This window comes from Staurois parvus, unplaced genomic scaffold (assembly GCF_062004578.1).
Source record: "Staurois parvus isolate SC_StPar_1 unplaced genomic scaffold, SC_StPar_1.0 ptg001297l, whole genome shotgun sequence".
Classification (NCBI taxonomy): Eukaryota; Metazoa; Chordata; class Amphibia; order Anura; family Ranidae; genus Staurois; species Staurois parvus.
In genome coordinates, this window is record NW_028319093.1 from 62383 (window position 1) to 83656 (window position 21274).

Consider the following 21274-nt stretch of genomic DNA (forward strand, 5'->3'; position numbering starts at 1 on the left):
GCTTTTTGCCGTCCCTCCTTGGTGTCATTGGACGTTCTGTTATTTGGCTAATACACCCTGCTGATTTGTATCTGCATATATATGCTATTGTTCCGCTTTGCCCCTGCGTGGGCTTATCATGAGCTTGTTGTATTATAAAAACAAAAACTTCTTTAATAAAAATATTGAAATAGAAAGTGAGAAGGATGGTGGGTCATTGGAGTAGAGGTGTCTGTGGACTGGCTGTAGACATCAGAGTACAGTCGGACATGCAGGTCATACAATCTGTCTCATGATGTCTTTGGCCTGGGGGCTCCCCCATACAGGTTAGGTTTGGTTACCCAACATTCCTGGCTTGGCATTGAGGGAAGCAGGGGGAAGCACATACAGACAGTCCTGACCTTGGCCTTGGATAAATCAATGTATTCTAACCTGTCCAACCACTTTGTCTCACAAGATAAGTTAGGACTGTCAGGAGCTGACCTTTAGACATTCAATTCTAGCCCATTCCAGTCAGGAGTATTGGGAGACTGCCATGTCATGTCTAGGGACACGTCGGGGGGTCTGCATTGCACTGTATCTTGGCCTTCCAGGTTGGGTCTCAGCCTGAAAACATCTCTCCAGAGTAATACAGAATAAGAGCCCTCACCTCTGTAACCAACGAGGACTCCCAAGGCTGTCAATCCATTTATATTTCTGTTGGCTGGAGCTGTCCAATACTAACTAACAATATTTATTTGATAAGGATATAAACAAGAATGGAATTTACCATTTTTTTGGATTTCGTTGAAGATTGATTGTGGTTCCTTTGGCATCCCTTGCGGTTTTCAGCTCTATATTTGCCTTGTGTTTTACACCGCCGATATCAATATCCATAGAACCTATCTTGTCAATGAAAGCCTTTTCCAGCTTTAGGTTTGTCATTGGTAATATCCCCACTCCACCACGTTACTGCACAGCTCCACCTCTCGTTCTTGCGTCTTTATTTTATTTATTTATTTCAGGTACTTATATAGCGCCATCAATTTACGCAGCGCTTTACATATATATTGTACATTCACATCAGTCCCCGCCCCCAAGGAGTGTACAATCTAAAGTCTCTAACCTATCTTCATACATATGCATACTAGGGACAATTTAGACAGGATCCAATTAACCTACCAGCATGTGTGGGAGGAAACCAGAGTACCTGGAGGAAACCCACTCAGGCACAGGGAGAACATGCAAACTCCAGGCAGGTGGTGCCGTGGGATCTGAAGCAACGACCCGAGTACTGCCAGGCGGAAGTGCTAACCATTTAGTCACTGTGCTGTCCTGTCTTCTTATCTCGCACATCTTTTATCATCTTCTGGATTTTATTACTGACCTTCAGAACTTTCTTGGTGCGGCCTGACACCTTAACAATGGACTGTGTTGGGTCAATATTAATAGAAACTTTATAGTCCCTTTGAAGTTGAGCCAGGAAAGCGTGGTCTTTATCATCTAAGTCCTGTATCCAGGTATCTGTGGTAGCATCGTCATTCTTATCCTTTTTGATGAAGTCTTGGATCCAGTCTGAGGCCTCTTTCACAGATTTGGGGCTTTCTGCACACAGGTGGAAAATGGCCGGATCGATGTTTTCTCTCAGCTTAAATACTTTGGGTTCTTCTTCTTCCTCGATGTCCTTATTGCCGGGTTGGGTCATACCAAGTAAAGCTGTTATAAAGAGAAGATGAAGAATATTTACAGAATTTGTGCGCCATGTAGAAGGACAGCGATACATAAAGGAAGACCTCCTGCCTGATACAACATTGTCAATTGTAAAGGAAGTGAGGGAAACGTTTCTGTAGTCTAGATAGATCAGATCAGGTACACAGCTGATTCCACCACTAGTATCCTAGGAGAAGCTCCTCTTTTACAGAGATGACATGAGCAGCTCACAATGGGTCCAACCCAGAGCCGGATCTAGCCTGTCTAATGTGGGGGTGCAGTAAAAATGTCAGGGGGCAGAGGGTGGGAGGTCAGCAGGGCAGTGTACAGGGGTCAATAGGGCAGAGGATAGGGCAAGCACTTTGTAGGGCGGTGTACGGAGGGTATTAGTCTGTAGGGTGGTGTACGGAGGGTATTAGTCTGTAGGGCGGTGTACGGAGGGTATTAGTTTGTAGGGCGGTGTACGGAGGGTATTAGTTTGTAGGGCGGTGTACGGAGGGTATTAGTCTGTAGGGCGGTGTACGGAGGGTATTAGTCTGTAGTGCGGTGTATGGAGGGTATTAGTCTGTAGGGCGGTGTACGGAGGGTATTAGTCTGTAGGGCGGTGTACGGAGGGTATTAGTCTGTAGGGCGGTGTACGGAGGGTATTAGTCTGTAGGGCGGTGTACGGAGGGTATTAGTTTGTAGGGCGGTGTACGGAGGGTGTTAGTCTGTAGGGCGGTGTACGGAGGGTATTAGTCTGTAGGGCGGCGTACGGAGGGTGTTAGTCTGTAGGGCGGCGTACGGAGGGTATTAGTTGTAGGGCGGCGTACGGAGGGTATTAGTCTGTAGGGCGGTGTACGGAGGGTGTTAGTCTGTAGGGCGGTGTACGGAGGGTGTTAGTCTGTAGGGCGGTGTACGGAGGGTGTTAGTCTGTAGGGCGGTGTACGGAGGGTGTTAGTCTGTAGGGCGGTGTACGGAGGGTGTTAGTCTGTAGGGCGGTGTACGGAGGGTGTTAGTCTGTAGGGCGGCGTACGGAGGGTGTTAGTCTGTAGGGCGGCGTACGGAGGGTATTAGTTGTAGGGCGGCGTACGGAGGGTATTAGTCTGTAGGGCGGCGTACGGAGGGTGTTAGTCTGTAGGGCGGCGTACGGAGGGTGTTAGTCTGTAGGGCGGCGTACGGAGGGTGTTAGTCTGTAGGGCGGCGTACGGAGGGTGTTAGTCTGTAGGGCGGCGTACGGAGGGTGTTAGTCTGTAGGGCGGCGTACGGAGGGTGTTAGTCTGTAGGGCGGCGTACGGAGGCTGTTAGTCTGCAGGGCGGCGTACGGAGGGTATTAGTCTGTAGGGCGGTGTGTATATATATATATATTTTTTTTTTTTTTTTTTTTACACACACACACATTTTAACATACAGTCAGGTCCATAAATATTGGGACATGGACACAATTCTAACATTTTTGGCTCTATACACCACCACAATGGATTTGAAATGAAACGAACAAGATGTGCTTTAACTGCAGACTGTCAGCTTTAATTTGAGGGTATTTACATCCAAATCAGGTGAACGGTGTAGGAATGACAACAGTTTGCATATGTGCCTCCCACTTGTTAAGGGACCAAAAGTAATGGGACAATTGGCTTCTCAGCTGTTCCATGGCCAGGTGTGTGTTATTCCCTCATTATCCCAATTACAATGAGCAGATAAAAGGTCCAGAGTTCATTTCAAGTGTGCTATTTGCATTTGGAATCTGTTGCTGTCAACTCTCAAGATGAGATCCAAAGAGCTGTCACTATCGGTGAAGCCATCATTAGGCTGAAAAAACAAAACAAACCCATCAGAGAGATAGCAAAAACATGAGGCGTGGCCAAAACAACTGTTTGGAACATTCTTAAAAAGAAGGAACGCACCGGTGAGCTCAGCAACACCAACAGACCCGGAAGACCACGGAAAACAACTGTGGTGGATGAGCGAAGAATTCTTTCCCTGGTGAAGAAAACACCCTTCACAACAGTTGGCCGGATCAAGAACACCCTCCAGGAGGTAGGTGTATGTGTGTCAAAGTCACCAATCAGAGAAGACTTCACCAGAGTGAATACAGAGGGTTCACCACAAGATGGAAACCATTGGTGAGCCTCAAACACAGGAAGGCCAGATTAGAGTTTGCCAAACGACATGTAAAAAAGCCTTCACAGTTCTGGAACAACATCCTATGGACAGATGAGACCGACATCAACTTGTACCAGAGTGATGGGAAGAGAAGAGTATGGAGAAGGAACTGCTCATGGTCCTCAGCATACCACCTCATCAGTGATCATGGTGGTGGTAGTGTCATGGCGTGGGCATGTATGGCTGCCAATGGAACTGCTTCTCTTGTATTTATTGATGATGTGACGGCTGACAGAAGCAGCCGGATGAATTGTGAAGTGTTTCGGGAATATTATCGGCTCATATTCAGCCAAATGCTTCACAACTCATTGGACGCTTCACAGTGCAGATGGACAATGACCCAAAGCAGACTGCAAAAGCCACCAAAGAAGTGGAATGTTCTGCAATGGCCAATCACCTGACCTGAATCCGATGGAGCATTTCACTTGCTGAAGACAAAACTGAAGGGAAAATGCCCCAAGAACAAGCAGGAACTGAAGACAGTTGCAGTAAAGGCCTGGCAGAGCATCACCAGGGATGACACCCAGCGTCTGGTGATGTCTATGCGTTCCACACTTCAGGCTGTCATTGACTGCAAAGGATTTGCAACCAAGTATTAAAAAGTGAAAGTTTGATTTATGATTATTATTCTGTCCCATTACTTTTGGTCCCTTAACAAGTGGGAGGCACATATGCAAACTGTTGTCATTCCTACACTGTTCACCTGATTTGGATGTAAATACCCTCAAATTAAAGCTGACAGTCTGCAGTTAAAGCACATCTTGTTCATTTCATTTCAAATCCATTGTGGTGTATAGAGCCAAAAATGTTAGAATTGTGTCCATGTCCCAATATTTATGGACCTGACTGTATATTTTTGCATATATTTGTAAATGCTTTCAAAAAATGAATGCATTTCAACATACAGTATATATATATATTTTGGAATATATTGACTATGGCCAAAATTGTGGCATTTCAAATATATGTCTATATTTGGGGAATATTTTTTAAGTATATTTAAAATATATTTTTCTTCCATGTGGGTAGTAAGTGGGGCGGAGCTGAGGGCTATATACTGTACAGAGGTCAGAGGTCAGGAGCACGTAGAGCACAGAATGCACACTCCTCTTTGTTTTTAAAGGCTCGGCGACTGCAGATGGATCGTTTTTTCCTCTTTTATAGGACAAGTTCACCTTTCAACAAAAAATAATAAATGCACTTTTTTTTTTGCATTTTCTTTGTATTAGGAGCCTGTAAAGCATTGCACCCCCGATCAGCAGATTGCTGGTGCCATGCAGGTCTCCTGCAGATCTGTCAGTATATCTGCAGATACTTACAGACAGGAGGGACCGATGAACTACCATGGCGCTCAAAGAGACCTGCAAGCCGACGGCTACTAAGGCTTTCAGGACTTGTAATCTTCCCATTCATAATGCTGTGAAATGAGTGAAGCTGCTGGGTGGGCGGAGCCCCACATGGCCGCATTTTTGTAAATTTTGACAGCTAGCGAGGGGGAAGATTCCCTGTTAGCTGTCAAATCGGGGGGTGCGGTCATTTCATCACATGTTATACCCTGAATATGGGTGTAATATGTAATATGTAATGAAAGGTGAACTTCCGCTTCCCCTCCTCCCTATAGCAGATATATTGTTACAGGGCGGCAGGGCTGTGCAAAATTACGTCAATATATATATATATGATTTTGTATATCCAGGTAGGGGGCGCACGCGAGCCGCATGTGCACCCTACCCGCGCCGCTATTCGCAGCCTTGGCTGTCAATCACCGGGTCCCAGCCGATGATTACTCGCTGGCACCCAGTGATCGAGGAGCATTACCGAAGGGGGAGAGACCTGTATGTTGTATGTAAACAATACAGATCTCTCTGCTGTCAGCTTCTGCACACTGCTTTGTATGGCTCTGCATAGCAGCATGCGTACAGTGAAACACACACAGCGCACAGTTAACCCTTTGATCACCCCAGATGTTAACCCCTCCCTGCCCAGTGCCATTAGTACAGTGTCAGGGCTTTTTATTAGCACTGATCACTGTATTGGTGTCACTGGGGATGTCAGTGACACCAAGTCAGTCCCCCCCCCCAGTATCAGAATGCCCGCCGCAGTCCCACTATAAGTCGATGATCGCCGCCATTATAAGTATAAAAAAAAATCCCCAGTATCTATGCCGCCATTTGTAGACGCTATAAATGTCACGTAAACCAATTAATTTACAAGTATCGGGATTTTTTTTAGCGAAGACACGGAGCGGGAGACATTTTGGCCGAAATTTATGATGAAATTGGATTTTAAACATTTTTATTTACTGGATATGTTTAATAGAAAAAAGTTAAAAATATTGGGGTTTTTTTCTCAAAACTGTCCGGCTTTTTTTTTTGTATAGAGCAAAAAATAAAAAATTCAGACTCCCAAAGGCAGAGGCATGATGGGACTTGTAGTTTCAAAGCAGCTGGAGGGCCGCCAGTTTGACACCCCTGGATGCTGTCTGTTGACACCCAACTGCTCTTCAATTTGGTCAGGGGGAGGGGAGGGGAACGGATTCCCTTCCATTTTTTTTTTATTTTCGGATTGGAGGTAGGTGGGTGTAGACGGACAGCTCGTTTACATCCACTGCCCCATAGAGGAGAATGGAGGGTCCAATCAGGTCTGCCTGAAAAACTGACAGGAGGACCTGATTGGACAACCTGTGAAAGGGACCCGAAAAGCGATCCACATACATTGCTTTTCAGGACATTGGCTAGTGAGAACCTGGACTAATAACAGTCGCTGTAATGCTCCCAATATCGCTGTCCTTTACACGTGTGTAGCATACGTGTCAGCTTATGTCACCATGTTATAAGTTACTTTCACCCTGCTATAAGGACAGCCAGGGGCGGACTGACAACTTATGGGGCCCCCGGGCCCAAACTCAAAAAAGCCTATGAAAAAGGTACCAGGGGCATCTCATGGGGCCCCCTACTGACCCCGGGCCCTCGGGTAGTGCCCGAGTTTCCAAATGGTCAGTCTGCCACTGAGGGCAGCAGTAAGGTTGGCATTGGGGTGGGGGTGGGGGGGGCACAGGCTAGGCACTGTACAGGTAGGGGGGCACAGGCTAGGCACTGTACAGCTGGGGGGGGCACAGGCTAGGCGCTGTACAGGTGTGGGGGGGCACAGGCTAGGCACTGTACAGGTGGGGGGGGCACAGGCTAGGCACTGTACAGGTGGGGGGGGGCACAGGCTAGGCACTGTACAGGTGGGGGGGGCACAGGCTAGGCACTGTACAGGGGGGGGCACAGGCTAGGCACTGTACAGGGGGGGGCACAGGCTAGGCACTGTACAGGTAGGGGGGGGCACATGCTAGGCACTGTACAGGTGGGAGGGGGCACGGGCTAGGCACTGTACAGGTGGGAGGGGGGCACGGGCTAGGCACTGTACAGGTGGGAGGGGGGCACGGGCTAGGCACTGTACAGGTGGGTGGGGGGGGGCACAGGCTAGGCACTGTACAGGTGGGGGGGGCACAGGCTAGGCACTGTACAGGTGGGTGGGGGGGGCACAGGCTAGGCACTCTACAGGCTCTTTTATCAGATTCAAATTCATTACCACTTGGGGAAACACTCTTTGTTCTCTCACCCCGACCTGCACCCCGTGTGTCTCCATTGGCTGAGGAGGCAGTGGGAGGCGGAGCAGCCCGCCTCCTGCTGACCCGTCAACCAATGGGTAGCTGAAATCCTCTTAAGCCCCTCCCTCTTAACAATGCCCGGGATCTCCCGAGTCCCAGCTCTGCCAGTCAGCTTACCATGCATGCGGGCCGGGATCACATGTCTACAGGACGGTGGCTTAGTTGTAGCCTGTGTGTACAGCCTCCTTGCCAGCCCCCACGCAGACCTTACGGGACAAGGGCTTATGGGGGAACTGATGGCTTTGGTGGGGCACAATGGAAAATTGGGGTGTTCGCGGCCCACCCCCAGCACCCCCCTAGATCCGGCCATGGTCAAACCTGAAGCCTTATCCAAAGACTGATTGGTGCAGTATGTGAAAAAAACGCCGACACTTACATGCGGTCCTAGAAAACAAGGACTGTTTGGCTGCAGCTTGTGGCTCCTTCTTCTTCATACTGTCATGGAAATCTTTTAACATGGGTTGCTGGAATATCACCATCGTCACGTGTTGGACGGTCACGGCTGATTTAGATTTGACAAAATCCACCACGGCGTCTAGAATTGCATCGGCCACGTCTGCAGAGGAGACATTGCCAGCGCCTGGACAAAGAGTGCGATAGAAGAGCAGAGAGTGACCAAGAGGACACATTATGGAGGACTTCCTCACCCTCCTCTCCATTGTTCCACAAACACGTGGCTTCTACAATCAGCTATCACATCCATAATCTTTCTTGATTAGTTTTTGATCTTTCCTTCTCCTCGGTCATGTTCTTTGTCTCTGCTTCATGTTGGAAATACTGCCCTTCTGAACCTTCATATACTGACAGGATTCAGTCATGTTCCCCCTTTCCCTTCTTTCCTCCAGGCTCCAGGCTGTATATATTAGCTTCCTACAGTCTCTCCTGATAGGTTTTGTCCCTCAGACCTTTCACCATTTTTGTTGTCCATCTCTGGACTTGTTTTGTCTTTTAACAATTGAGGTCTCCAGAATTGGATACAGTATTCTAAATCAGGTCTAACTAAATATCTTTATAGAGGAATCAGGACCTCCTTCCTCCCCCCGGTGACCCCTCTAGTGATATAAATATCTATATAGAGGAATCGGGACCTCCTTCCTCCTGCCGGTGACCCCTCTAGTGATATAAAGATCTATATAGAGGAATCGGGACCTCCTTCCTCCTGCCGGTGACCCCTCTAGTGATATAAAGATCTATATAGAGGAATCGGGACCTCCTTCCTCCTGCCGGTGATCCCTCTAGTGATAGATCTATATAGAGGAATCAGGACCTCCTTCCTTCTGCCGGTGACCCCTCTAGTGATAGATCTATATAGAGGAATCAGGACCTCCTTCCTCCCGCCGGTGACCCCCCTAGTGATATAAAGATCTATATAGAGGAATCAGGACCTCCTTCCTCCTGCCGGTGACCCCTCTAGTGATATAAAGATCTATATAGAGGAATCGGGACCTCCTTCCTCCTGCCGGTGACCCCTCTAGTGATATAAAGATCTATATAAAGGAATCGGGACCTCCTTCCTCCTGCCGGTGATCCCTCTAGTGATAGATCTATATAGAGGAATCAGGACCTCCTTCCTTCTGCCGGTGACCCCTCTAGTGATAGGATCTATATAGAGGAATCAGGACCTCCTTCCTCCTGCCGGTGACCCCTCTAGTGATAGATCTATATAGAGGAATCGGGACCTCCTTCCTCCTGCCGGTGACCCCTCTAGTGATAGATCTATATAGAGGAATCGGGACCTCCTTCCTCCTGACGGTGACCCCTCTAGTGATAGGATCTATATAGAGGAATCGGGACCTCCTTCCTCCTGCCGGTGACCCCTCTAGTGATAGGATCTATATAGAGGAATCGGGACCTCCTTCCTCCTGCCGGTGACCCCTCTAGTGATAGATCTATATAGAGGAATCGGGACCTCCTTCCTTCTTCTGGTGACCCCTCTAGTGATATAAAGATCTATATAGAGGAATCAGGACCTCCTTCCTCCCGCCGGTGACCCCTCTAGTGATAGGATCTATATAGAGGAATCAGGACCTCCTTCCTCCTGCCGGTGACCCCTCTAGTGATAGGATCTATATAGAGGAATCAGGACCTCCTTCCTCCTGCCGGTGACCCCTCTAGTGATATAAAGATCTATATAGAGGAATCGGGACCTCCTTCTTCCTGTCGGTGACCCCTCTAGTGATATAAAGATCTATATAGAGGAATCGGGACCTCCTTCCTCCCGCCGGTGACCCCTCTAGTGATATAAAGATCTATATAGAGAAATCGGGACCTCCTTCCTCCTGCCGGTGACCCCTCTAGTGATAGGATCTATATAGAGGAATCGGGACCTCCTTCCTCCTGCCGGTGACCCCTCTAGTGATAGGATCTATATAGAGGAATCGGGACCTCCTTCCTCCTGCCGGTGACCCCTCTAGTGATAGGATCTATATAGAGGAATCAGAACCTCCTTCCTCCTGCCGGTGACCCTCTAGTGATAGGATCTATATAGAGGAATCAGGACCTCCTTCCTCCTGCCGGTGACCCCTCTAGTGATAGGATCTATATAGAGGAATCAGGACCTCCTTCCTCCCGCCGGTGACCCCCCTAGTGATACATCTATATAGAGGAATCAGGACCTCCTTCCTCCTGCCGGTGACCCCTCTAGTGATATATAGATCTATATAGAGGAATCAGGACCTCCTTCCTCCTGCCGGTGACCCCTCTAGTGATAGGATCTATATAGAGGAATCAGGACCTCCTTCCTCCTGCCGGTGGCCCCTCTAGTGATAGGATCTATATAGAGGAATCAGAACCTCCTTCCTCCCGCCGGTGACCCCCCTAGTGATAGATCTATATAGAGGAATCAGGACCTCCTTCCTCCTGCCGGTGACCCCTCTAGTGATAGATCTATATAGAGGAATCAGGACCTCCTTCCTCCTGCCGGTGACCCCTCTAGTGATAGATCTATATAGAGGAATCAGGACCTCCTTCCTCCTGCCGGTGACCCCTCTAGTGATAGGTACTATATAGAGGAATCAGGACCTCCTTCCTCCTGCCGGTGACCCCTCTAGTGATGGGATCTATATAGAGGAATCAGGACCTCCTTCCTCCTGCCGGTGACCCCTCTAGTGATGGGATCTATATGGAGGAATCAGGACCTCCTTCCTCCTGCCGGTGACCCCTCTAGTGATAGGATCTATATAGAGGAATCAGGACCTCCTTCCTCCTGCCTGTGACCCCTCTAGTGATATAAAGATCTATATAGGGGAATCAGGACCTCCTTCCTCCTGCCGGTGACCCCTCTAGTGATATAAAGATCTATATAGAGGAATCAGGACCTCCTTCCTCCTGCCGGTGACCCCTCTAGTGATATAAAGATCTATATAGAGGAATCAGGACCTCCTTCCTCCTGCCGGTGACCCCTCTAGTGATAGGATCTATATAGAGGAATCAGGACCTCCTTCCTCCTGCCGGTGACCCCTCTAATGATAGGATCTATATAGAGGAATCGGGACCTCCTTCCTCCTGCCGGTGACCCCTCTAGTGATAGGATCTATATAGAGGAATCAGAACCTCCTTCCTCCTGCCGGTGACCCCTCTAGTGATAGGATCTATATAGAGGAATCAGGACCTCCTTCCTCCTGCCGGTGACCCCTCTAGTGATAGGATCTATATAGAGGAATCAGGACCTCCTTCCTCCTGCCGGTGACCCCTCTAGTGATAGGATCTATATAGAGGAATCAGGACCTCCTTCCTCCCGCCGGTGACCCCCCTAGTGATACATCTATATAGAGGAATCAGGACCTCCTTCCTCCCGCCGGTGACCCCTCTAGTGATAGGATCTATATAGAGGAATCAGGACCTCCTTCCTCCTGCCGGTGACCCCTCTAGTGATAGGTACTATATAGAGGAATCAGGACCTCCTTCCTCCTGCCGGTGACCCCTCTAGTGATGGGATCTATATGGAGGAATCAGGACCTCCTTCCTCCTGCCGGTGACCCCTCTAGTGATATAAAGATCTATATAGAGGAATCAGGACCTCCTTCCTCCTGCCTGTGACCCCTCTAGTGATATAAAGATCTATATAGGGGAATCAGGACCTCCTTCCTCCTGCCGGTGACCCCTCTAGTGATATAAAGATCTATATAGAGGAATCAGGACCTCCTTCCTCCTGCCGGTGACCCCTCTAGTGATAGGATCTATATAGAGGAATCAGGACCTCCTTCCTCCTGCCGGTGACCCCTCTAGTGATAGGATCTATATAGAGGAATCGGGACCTCCTTCCTCCTGCCGGTGACCCCTCTAGTGATAGATCTATATAGAGGAATCAGAACCTCCTTCCTCCTGCCGGTGACCCTCTAGTGATAGGATCTATATAGAGGAATCAGGACCTCCTTCCTCCTGCCGGTGACCCCTCTAGTGATAGGATCTATATAGAGGAATCAGGACCTCCTTCCTCCTGCCGGTGACCCCTCTAGTGATAGGATCTATATAGAGGAATCAGGACCTCCTTCCTCCTGCCGGTGGCCCCTCTAGTGATAGGATCTATATAGAGGAATCAGGACCTCCTTCCTCCTGCCGGTGACCCCTCTAGTGATAGATCTATATAGAGGAATCAGGACCTCCTTCCTCCCGCCGGTGACCCCCCTAGTGATATAAAGATCTATATAGAGGAATCAGGACCTCCTTCCTCCTGCCGGTGACCCCTCTAGTGATAGGATCTATATAGAGGAATCAGGACCTCCTTCCTCCTGCCGGTGACCCCTCTAGTGATAAGATCTATATAGAGGAATCAGGACCTCCTTCCTCCTGCCGGTGACCCCTCTAGTGATAGGTACTATATAGAGGAATCAGGACCTCCTTCCTCCTGCCGGTGACCCCTCTAGTGATGGGATCTATATAGAGGAATCAGGACCTCCTTCCTCCTGCCGGTGACCCCTCTAGTGATGGGATCTATATGGAGGAATCAGGACCTCCTTCCTCCTGCCGGTGACCCCTCTAGTGATATAAAGATCTATATAGAGGAATCAGGACCTCCTTCCTCCTGCCGGTGACCCCTCTAGTGATAGGATCTATATAGAGGAATTAGGACCTCCTTCCTCCTGCCTGTGACCCCTCTAGTGATATAAAGATCTATATAGGGGAATCAGGACCTCCTTCCTCCTGCCGGTGACCCCTCTAGTGATATAAAGATCTATATAGAGGAATCAGGACCTCCTTCCTCCTGCCGGTGACCCCTCTAGTGATAGGATCTATATAGAGGAATCAGGACCTCCTGCCGGTGACCCCTCTAGTGATAGGATCTATATAGAGGAATCGGGACCTCCTTCCTCCTGCCGGTGACCCTCTAGTGATAGGATCTATATAGAGGAATCAGGACCTCCTTCCTCCTGCCGGTGGCCCCTCTAGTGATAGGATCTATATAGAGGAATCAGGACCTCCTTCCTCCTGCCGGTGACCCCTCTAGTGATAGATCTATATAGAGGAATCAGGACCTCCTTCCTCCTGCCGGTGACCCCTCTAGTGATAGATCTATATAGAGGAATCAGGACCTCCTTCCTCCTGTCGGTGACCCCTCTAGTGATATAAAGATCTATATAGAGGTATCAGGACCTCCTTCCTCCTGCCGGTGACCCCTCTAGTGATAGATCTATATAGAGGAATCAGGACCTCCTTCCTCCTGTCGGTGACCCCTCTAGTGATATAAAGATCTATATAGAGGTATCAGGACCTCCTTCCTCCTGCCGGTGACCCCTCTAGTAATAGGATCTATATAGAGGAATCGGGACCTCCTTCCTCCTGCCGGTGACCCCTCTAGTGATATAAAGATCTATATAGAGGAATCAGGACCTCCTTCCTCCTGCCGGTGACCCCTCTAGTGATATAAAGATCTATATAGAGGAATCAGGACCTCCTTCCTCCTGCCGGTGACCCCTCTAGTGATATAAAGATCTATATAGAGGAATCAGGACCTCCTTCCTCCTGCCGGTGACCCCTCTAGTGACAGGATCTATATAGAGGAATCAGGACCTCCTTCCTCCTGCCGGTGACCCCTCTAGTGATATAAAGATCTATATAGAGGAATCAGGACCTCCTTCCTCCTGCTGGTGACCCCTCTAGTGATAGATCTATATAGAGGAATCAGGACCTCCTTCCTCCCGCCGGTGACCCCCCTAGTGATAGATCTATATAGAGGAATCAGGACCTCCTTCCTCCTGCCGGTGACCCCTCTAGTGATAGGTACTATATAGAGGAATCAGGACCTCCTTCCTCCTGCCGGTGACCCCTCTAGTGATGGGATCTATATAGAGGAATCAGGACCTCCTTCCTCCTGCCGGTGACCCCTCTAGTGATGGGATCTATATGGAGGAATCAGGACCTCCTTCCTCCTGCCGGTGACCCCTCTAGTGATATAAAGATCTATATAGAGGAATCAGGACCTCCTTCCTCCTGCCGGTGACCCCTCTAGTGATAGGATCTATATAGAGGAATCAGGACCTCCTTCCTCCTGCCTGTGACCCCTCTAGTGATATAAAGATCTATATAGGGGAATCAGGACCTCCTTCCTCCTGCCGGTGACCCCTCTAGTGATATAAAGATCTATATAGAGGAATCAGGACCTCCTTCCTCCTGCCGGTGACCCCTCTAGTGATAGGATCTATATAGAGGAATCAGGACCTCCTTCCTCCTGCCGGTGACCCCTCTAATGATAGGATCTATATAGAGGAATCGGGACCTCCTTCCTCCTGCCGGTGACCCCTCTAGTGATAGGATCTATATAGAGGAATCAGAACCTCCTTCCTCCTGCCGGTGACCCTCTAGTGATAGGATCTATATAGAGGAATCAGGACCTCCTTCCTCCTGCCGGTGACCCCTCTAGTGATAGGATCTATATAGAGGAATCAGGACCTCCTTCCTCCCGCCGGTGACCCCCCTAGTGATACATCTATATAGAGGAATCAGGACCTCCTTCCTCCTGCCGGTGACCCCTCTAGTGATATATAGATCTATATAGAGGAATCAGGACCTCCTTCCTCCTGCCGGTGACCCCTCTAGTGATAGGATCTATATAGAGGAATCAGGACCTCCTTCCTCCTGCCGGTGGCCCCTCTAGTGATAGGATCTATATAGAGGAATCAGAACCTCCTTCCTCCCGCCGGTGACCCCCCTAGTGATAGATCTATATAGAGGAATCAGGACCTCCTTCCTCCTGCCGGTGACCCCTCTAGTGATAGATCTATATAGAGGAATCAGGACCTCCTTCCTCCTGCCGGTGACCCCTCTAGTGATAAGATCTATATAGAGGAATCAGGACCTCCTTCCTCCTGCCGGTGACCCCTCTAGTGATAGGTACTATATAGAGGAATCAGGACCTCCTTCCTCCTGCCGGTGACCCCTCTAGTGATGGGATCTATATAGAGGAATCAGGACCTCCTTCCTCCTGCCGGTGACCCCTCTAGTGATGGGATCTATATGGAGGAATCAGGACCTCCTTCCTCCTGCCGGTGACCCCTCTAGTGATAGGATCTATATAGAGGAATCAGGACCTCCTTCCTCCTGCCTGTGACCCCTCTAGTGATATAAAGATCTATATAGGGGAATCAGGACCTCCTTCCTCCTGCCGGTGACCCCTCTAGTGATATAAAGATCTATATAGAGGAATCAGGACCTCCTTCCTCCTGCCGGTGACCCCTCTAGTGATATAAAGATCTATATAGAGGAATCAGGACCTCCTTCCTCCTGCCGGTGACCCCTCTAGTGATAGGATCTATATAGAGGAATCAGGACCTCCTTCCTCCTGCCGGTGACCCCTCTAATGATAGGATCTATATAGAGGAATCGGGACCTCCTTCCTCCTGCCGGTGACCCCTCTAGTGATAGGATCTATATAGAGGAATCAGAACCTCCTTCCTCCTGCCGGTGACCCCTCTAGTGATAGGATCTATATAGAGGAATCAGGACCTCCTTCCTCCTGCCGGTGACCCCTCTAGTGATAGGATCTATATAGAGGAATCAGGACCTCCTTCCTCCTGCCGGTGACCCCTCTAGTGATAGGATCTATATAGAGGAATCAGGACCTCCTTCCTCCCGCCGGTGACCCCCCTAGTGATACATCTATATAGAGGAATCAGGACCTCCTTCCTCCCGCCGGTGACCCCTCTAGTGATAGGATCTATATAGAGGAATCAGGACCTCCTTCCTCCTGCCGGTGACCCCTCTAGTGATAGGTACTATATAGAGGAATCAGGACCTCCTTCCTCCTGCCGGTGACCCCTCTAGTGATGGGATCTATATGGAGGAATCAGGACCTCCTTCCTCCTGCCGGTGACCCCTCTAGTGATATAAAGATCTATATAGAGGAATCAGGACCTCCTTCCTCCTGCCTGTGACCCCTCTAGTGATATAAAGATCTATATAGGGGAATCAGGACCTCCTTCCTCCTGCCGGTGACCCCTCTAGTGATATAAAGATCTATATAGAGGAATCAGGACCTCCTTCCTCCTGCCGGTGACCCCTCCAGTGATAGGATCTATATAGAGGAATCAGGACCTCCTGCCGGTGACCCCTCTAGTGATAGGATCTATATAGAGGAATCGGGACCTCCTTCCTCCTGCCGGTGACCCCTCTAGTGATAGGATCTATATAGAGGAATCGGGACCTCCTTCCTCCTGCCGGTGACCCCTCTAGTGATAGGATCTATATAGAGGAATCAGAACCTCCTTCCTCCTGCCGGTGACCCTCTAGTGATAGGATCTATATAGAGGAATCAGGACCTCCTTCCTCCTGCCGGTGGCCCCTCTAGTGATAGGATCTATATAGAGGAATCAGGACCTCCTTCCTCCCCCCGGGGACCCCTCTAGTGATAGGATCTATATAGAGGAATCGGGACCTCCTTCCTCCTGCCGGTGACCCCTCTAGTGATAGGATCTATATAGAGGAATCAGGACCTCCTTCCTCCTGCCGGTGACCTCTCTAGTGATATAAAGATCTATATAGAGGTATCAGGACCTCCTTCCTCCTGTCGGTGACCCCTCTAGTGATATAAAGATCTATATAGAGGAATCAGGACCTCCTTCCTCCTGCCGGTGACCCCTCTAGTGATAGATCTATATAGAGGTATCAGGACCTCCTTCCTCCTGCCGGTGACCCCTCTAGTAATAGGATCTATATAGAGGAATCGGGACCTCCTTCCTCCTGCCGGTGACCCCTCTAGTGATATAAAGATCTATATAGGGGAATCAGGACCTCCTTCCTCCTGCCGGTGACCCCTCTAGTGATATAAAGATCTATATAGAGGAATCAGGACCTCCTTCCTCCTGCCGGTGACCCCTCTAGTGATATAAAGATCTATATAGAGGAATCAGGACCTCCTTCCTCCTGCCGGTGACCCCTCTAGTGATAGGATCTATATAGAGGAATCGGGACCTCCTTCCTCCTGCCGGTGACCCCTCTAATGATAGGATCTATATAGAGGAATCGGGACCTCCTTCCTCCTGCCGGTGACCCCTCTAGTGATAGGATCTATATAGAGGAATCAGAACCTCCTTCCTCCTGCCGGTGACCCCTCTAGTGATAGGATCTATATAGAGGAATCAGGACCTCCTTCCTCCTGCCGGTGACCCCTCTAGTGATAGGATCTATATAGAGGAATCAGGACCTCCTTCCTCCTGCCGGTGACCCCTCTAGTGATAGGATCTATATAGAGGAATCAGGACCTCCTTCCTCCTGCCGGTGACCCCTCTAGTGATAGGATCTATATAGAGGAATCAGGACCTCCTTCCTCCTGCCGGTGACCCCCCTAGTGATACATCTATATAGAGGAATCAGGACCTCCTTCCTCCCGCCGGTGACCCCTCTAGTGATAGGATCTATATAGAGGAATCAGGACCTCCTTCCTCCTGCCGGTGACCCCTCTAGTGATAGGATCTATATAGAGGAATCAGGACCTCCTTCCTCCTGCCGGTGACCCCTCTAGTGATAAGATCTATATAGAGGAATCAGGACCTCCTTCCTCCTGCCGGTGACCCCTCTAGTGATAGGTACTATATAGAGGAATCAGGACCTCCTTCCTCCTGCCGCTGACCCCTCTAGTGATGGGATCTATATGGAGGAATCAGGACCTCCTTCCTCCTGCCGGTGACCCCTCTAGTGATATAAAGATCTATATAGGGGAATCAGGACCTCCTTCCTCCTGCCGGTGACCCCTCTAGTGATAGGATCTATATAGAGGAATCAGGACCTCCTTCCTCCTGCCTGTGACCCCTCTAGTGATATAAAGATCTATATAGGGGAATCAGGACCTCCTTCCTCCTGCCGGTGACCCCTCTAGTGATATAAAGATCTATATAGAGGAATCAGGACCTCCTTCCTCCTGCCGGTGACCCCTCCAGTGATAGGATCTATATAGAGGAATCAGGACCTCCTGCCGGTGACCCCTCTAGTGATAGGATCTATATAGAGGAATCGGGACCTCCTTCCTCCTGCCGGTGACCCCTCTAGTGATAGGATCTATATAGAGGAATCAGAACCTCCTTCCTCCTGCCGGTGACCCTCTAGTGATAGGATCTATATAGAGGAATCAGGACCTCCTTCCTCCTGCCGGTGACCCCTCTAGTGATATATAGATCTATATAGAGGAATCAGGACCTCCTTCCTCCTGCCGGTGACCCCTCTAGTGATAGGATCTATATAGAGGAATCAGGACCTCCTTCCTCCTGCCGGCGGCCCCTCTAGTGATAGGATCTATATAGAGGAATCAGGACCTCCTTCCTCCTGCCGGTGACCCCTCTAGTGATAGATCTATATAGAGGAATCAGGACCTCCTTCCTCCCGCCGGTGACCCCCCTAGTGATAGATCTATATAGAGGAATCAGGACCTCCTTCCTCCTGCCGGTGACCCCTCTAGTGATAGGATCTATATAGAGGAATCAGGACCTCCTTCCTCCTGCCGGTGACCCCTCTAGTGATAAGATCTATATAGAGGAATCAGGACCTCCTTCCTCCTGCCGGTGACCCCTCTAGTGATAGGTACTATATAGAGGAATCAGGACCTCCTTCCTCCTGCCGGTGACCCCTCTAGTGATGGGATCTATATAGAGGAATCAGGACCTCCTTCCTCCTGCCGGTGACCCCTCTAGTGATGGGATCTATATGGAGGAATCAGGACCTCCTTCCTCCTGCCGGTGACCCCTCTAGTGATATAAAGATCTATATAGAGGAATCAGGACCTCCTTCCTCCTGCCGGTGACCCCTCTAGTGATAGGATCTATATAGAGGAATTAGGACCTCCTTCCTCCTGCCTGTGACCCCTCTAGTGATATAAAGATCTATATAGGGGAATCAGGACCTCCTTCCTCCTGCCGGTGACCCCTCTAGTGATATAAAGATCTATATAGAGGAATCAGGACCTCCTTCCTCCTGCCGGTGACCCCTCTAGTGATAGGATCTATATAGAGGAATCGGGACCTCCTTCCTCCTGCCGGTGACCCCTCTAGTGATAGGATCTATATAGAGGAATCAGAACCTCCTTCCTCCTGCCGGTGACCCTCTAGTGATAGGATCTATATAGAGGAATCAGGACCTCCTTCCTCCTGCCGGTGGCCCCTCTAGTGATAGGATCTATATAGAGGAATCAGGACCTCCTTCCTCCTGCCGGTGACCCCTCTAGTGATAGATCTATATAGAGGAATCAGGACCTCCTTCCTCCTGCCGGTGACCTCTCTAGTGATATAAAGATCTATATAGAGGTATCAGGACCTCCTTCCTCCTGCCGGTGACCCCTCTAGTGATAGATCTATATAGAGGAATCAGGACCTCCTTCCTCCTGTCGGTGACCCCTCTAGTGATATAAAGATCTATATAGAGGTATCAGGACCTCCTTCCTCCTGCCGGTGACCCCTCTAGTAATAGGATCTATATAGAGGAATCGGGACCTCCTTCCTCCTGCCGGTGACCCCTCTAGTGATATAAAGATCTATATAGAGGAATCAGGACCTCCTTCCTCCTGCCGGTGACCCCTCTAGTGATATAAAGATCTATATAGAGGAATCAGGACCTCCTTCCTCCTGCCGGTGACCCCTCTAGTGATATAAAGATCTATATAGAGGAATCAGGACCTCCTTCCTCCTGCCGGTGACCCCTCTAGTGACAGGATCTATATAGAGGAATCAGGACCTCCTTCCTCCTGCCGGTGACCCCTCTAGTGATATAAAGATCTATATAGAGGAATCAGGACCTCCTTCCTCCTGCTGGTGACCCCTCTAGTGATAGATCTATATAGAGGAATCAGGACCTCCTTCCTCCCGCCGGTGACCCCCCTAGTGATAGATCTATATAGAGGAATCAGGACCTCCTTCCTCCTGCCGGTGACCCCTCTAGTGATAAGATCTATATAGAGGAATCAGGACCTCCTTCCTCCTGCCGGTGACCCCTCTAGTGATAGGTACTATATAGAGGAATCAGGACCTCCTTCCTCCTGCCGGTGACCCCTCTAGTGATGGGATCTATATAGAGGAATCAGGACCTCCTTCCTCCTGCCGGTGACCCCTCTAGTGATGGGATCTATATGGAGGAATCAGGACCTCCTTCCTCCTGCCGGTGACCCCTCTAGTGATATAAAGATCTATATAGAGGAATCAGGACCTCCTTCCTCCTGCCGGTGACCCCTCTAGTGATAGGATCTATATAGAGGAATCAGGACCTCCTTCCTCCTGCCTGTGACCCCTCTAGTGATATAAAGATCTATATAGGGGAATCAGGACCTCCTTCCTCCTGCCGGTGACCCCTCTAGTGATATAAAGATCTATATAGAGGAATCAGGACCTCCTTCCTCCTGCCGGTGACCCCTCTAGTGATAGGATCTATATAGAGGAATCAGGACCTCCTTCCTCCTGCCGGTGACCCCTCTAATGATAGGATCTATATAGAGGAATCGGGACCTCCTTCCTCCTGCCGGTGACCCCTCTAGTGATAGGATCTATATAGAGGAATCAGAACCTCCTTCCTCCTGCCGGTGACCCTCTAGTGATAGGATCTATATAGAGGAATCAGGACCTCCTTCCTCCTGCCGGTGACCCCTCTAGTGATAGGATCTATATAGAGGAATCAGGACCTCCTTCCTCCCGCCGGTGACCCCCCTAGTGATACATCTATATAGAGGAATCAGGACCTCCTTCCTCCTGCCGGTGACCCCTCTAGTGATATATAGATCTATATAGAGGAATCAGGACCTCCTTCCTCCTGCCGGTGACCCCTCTAGTGATAGGATCTATATAGAGGAATCAGGACCTCCTTCCTCCTGCCGGTGGCCCCTCTAGTGATAGGATCTATATAGAGGAATCAGAACCTCCTTCCTCCCGCCGGTGACCCCCCTAGTGATAGGATCTATATAGAGGAATCAGGACCTCCTTCCTCCTGCCGGTGACCCCTCTAGTGATAGATCTATATAGAGGAATCAGGACCTCCTTCCTCCTGCCGGTGACCCCTCTAGTGATAAGATCTATATAGAGGAATCAGGACCTCCTTCCTCCTGCCGGTGACCCCTCTAGTGATAGGTACTATATAGAGGAATCAGGACCTCCTTCCTCCTGCCGGTGACCCCTCTAGTGATGGGATCTATATAGAGGAATCAGGACCTCCTTCCTCCTGCCGGTGACCCCTCTAGTGATGGGATCTATATGGAGGAATCAGGACCTCCTTCCTCCTGCCGGTGACCCCTCTAGTGATAGGATCTATATAGAGGAATCAGGACCTCCTTCCTCCTGCCTGTGACCCCTCTAGTGATATAAAGATCTATATAGGGGAATCAGGACCTCCTTCCTCCTGCCG

At 49.7% G+C, this 21274-nt stretch overlaps 1 protein-coding gene across 3 annotated transcripts in view; it reads right to left on the minus strand.

Moving 5' to 3' along the window:
* Positions 1–945: 945 nt before the first annotated feature.
* Positions 946–21274, minus strand: part of LOC149437387 (protein mono-ADP-ribosyltransferase PARP14-like) — a 79413-nt gene continuing 59084 nt past the window's right edge. For all 3 annotated transcript variants that reach the window (XM_089660965.1, XM_089660964.1, XM_089660966.1), the window contains 2 exons: positions 7845–8048; positions 946–1674 (listed from right to left, as the gene is read on the minus strand). In XM_089660965.1, the coding sequence (XP_089517091.1) occupies positions 1277–1674; positions 7845–8048 (602 nt within the window). In that variant the 3' untranslated portion in view covers positions 946–1276. The remainder of the gene's footprint in view (positions 1675–7844; positions 8049–21274) is intronic.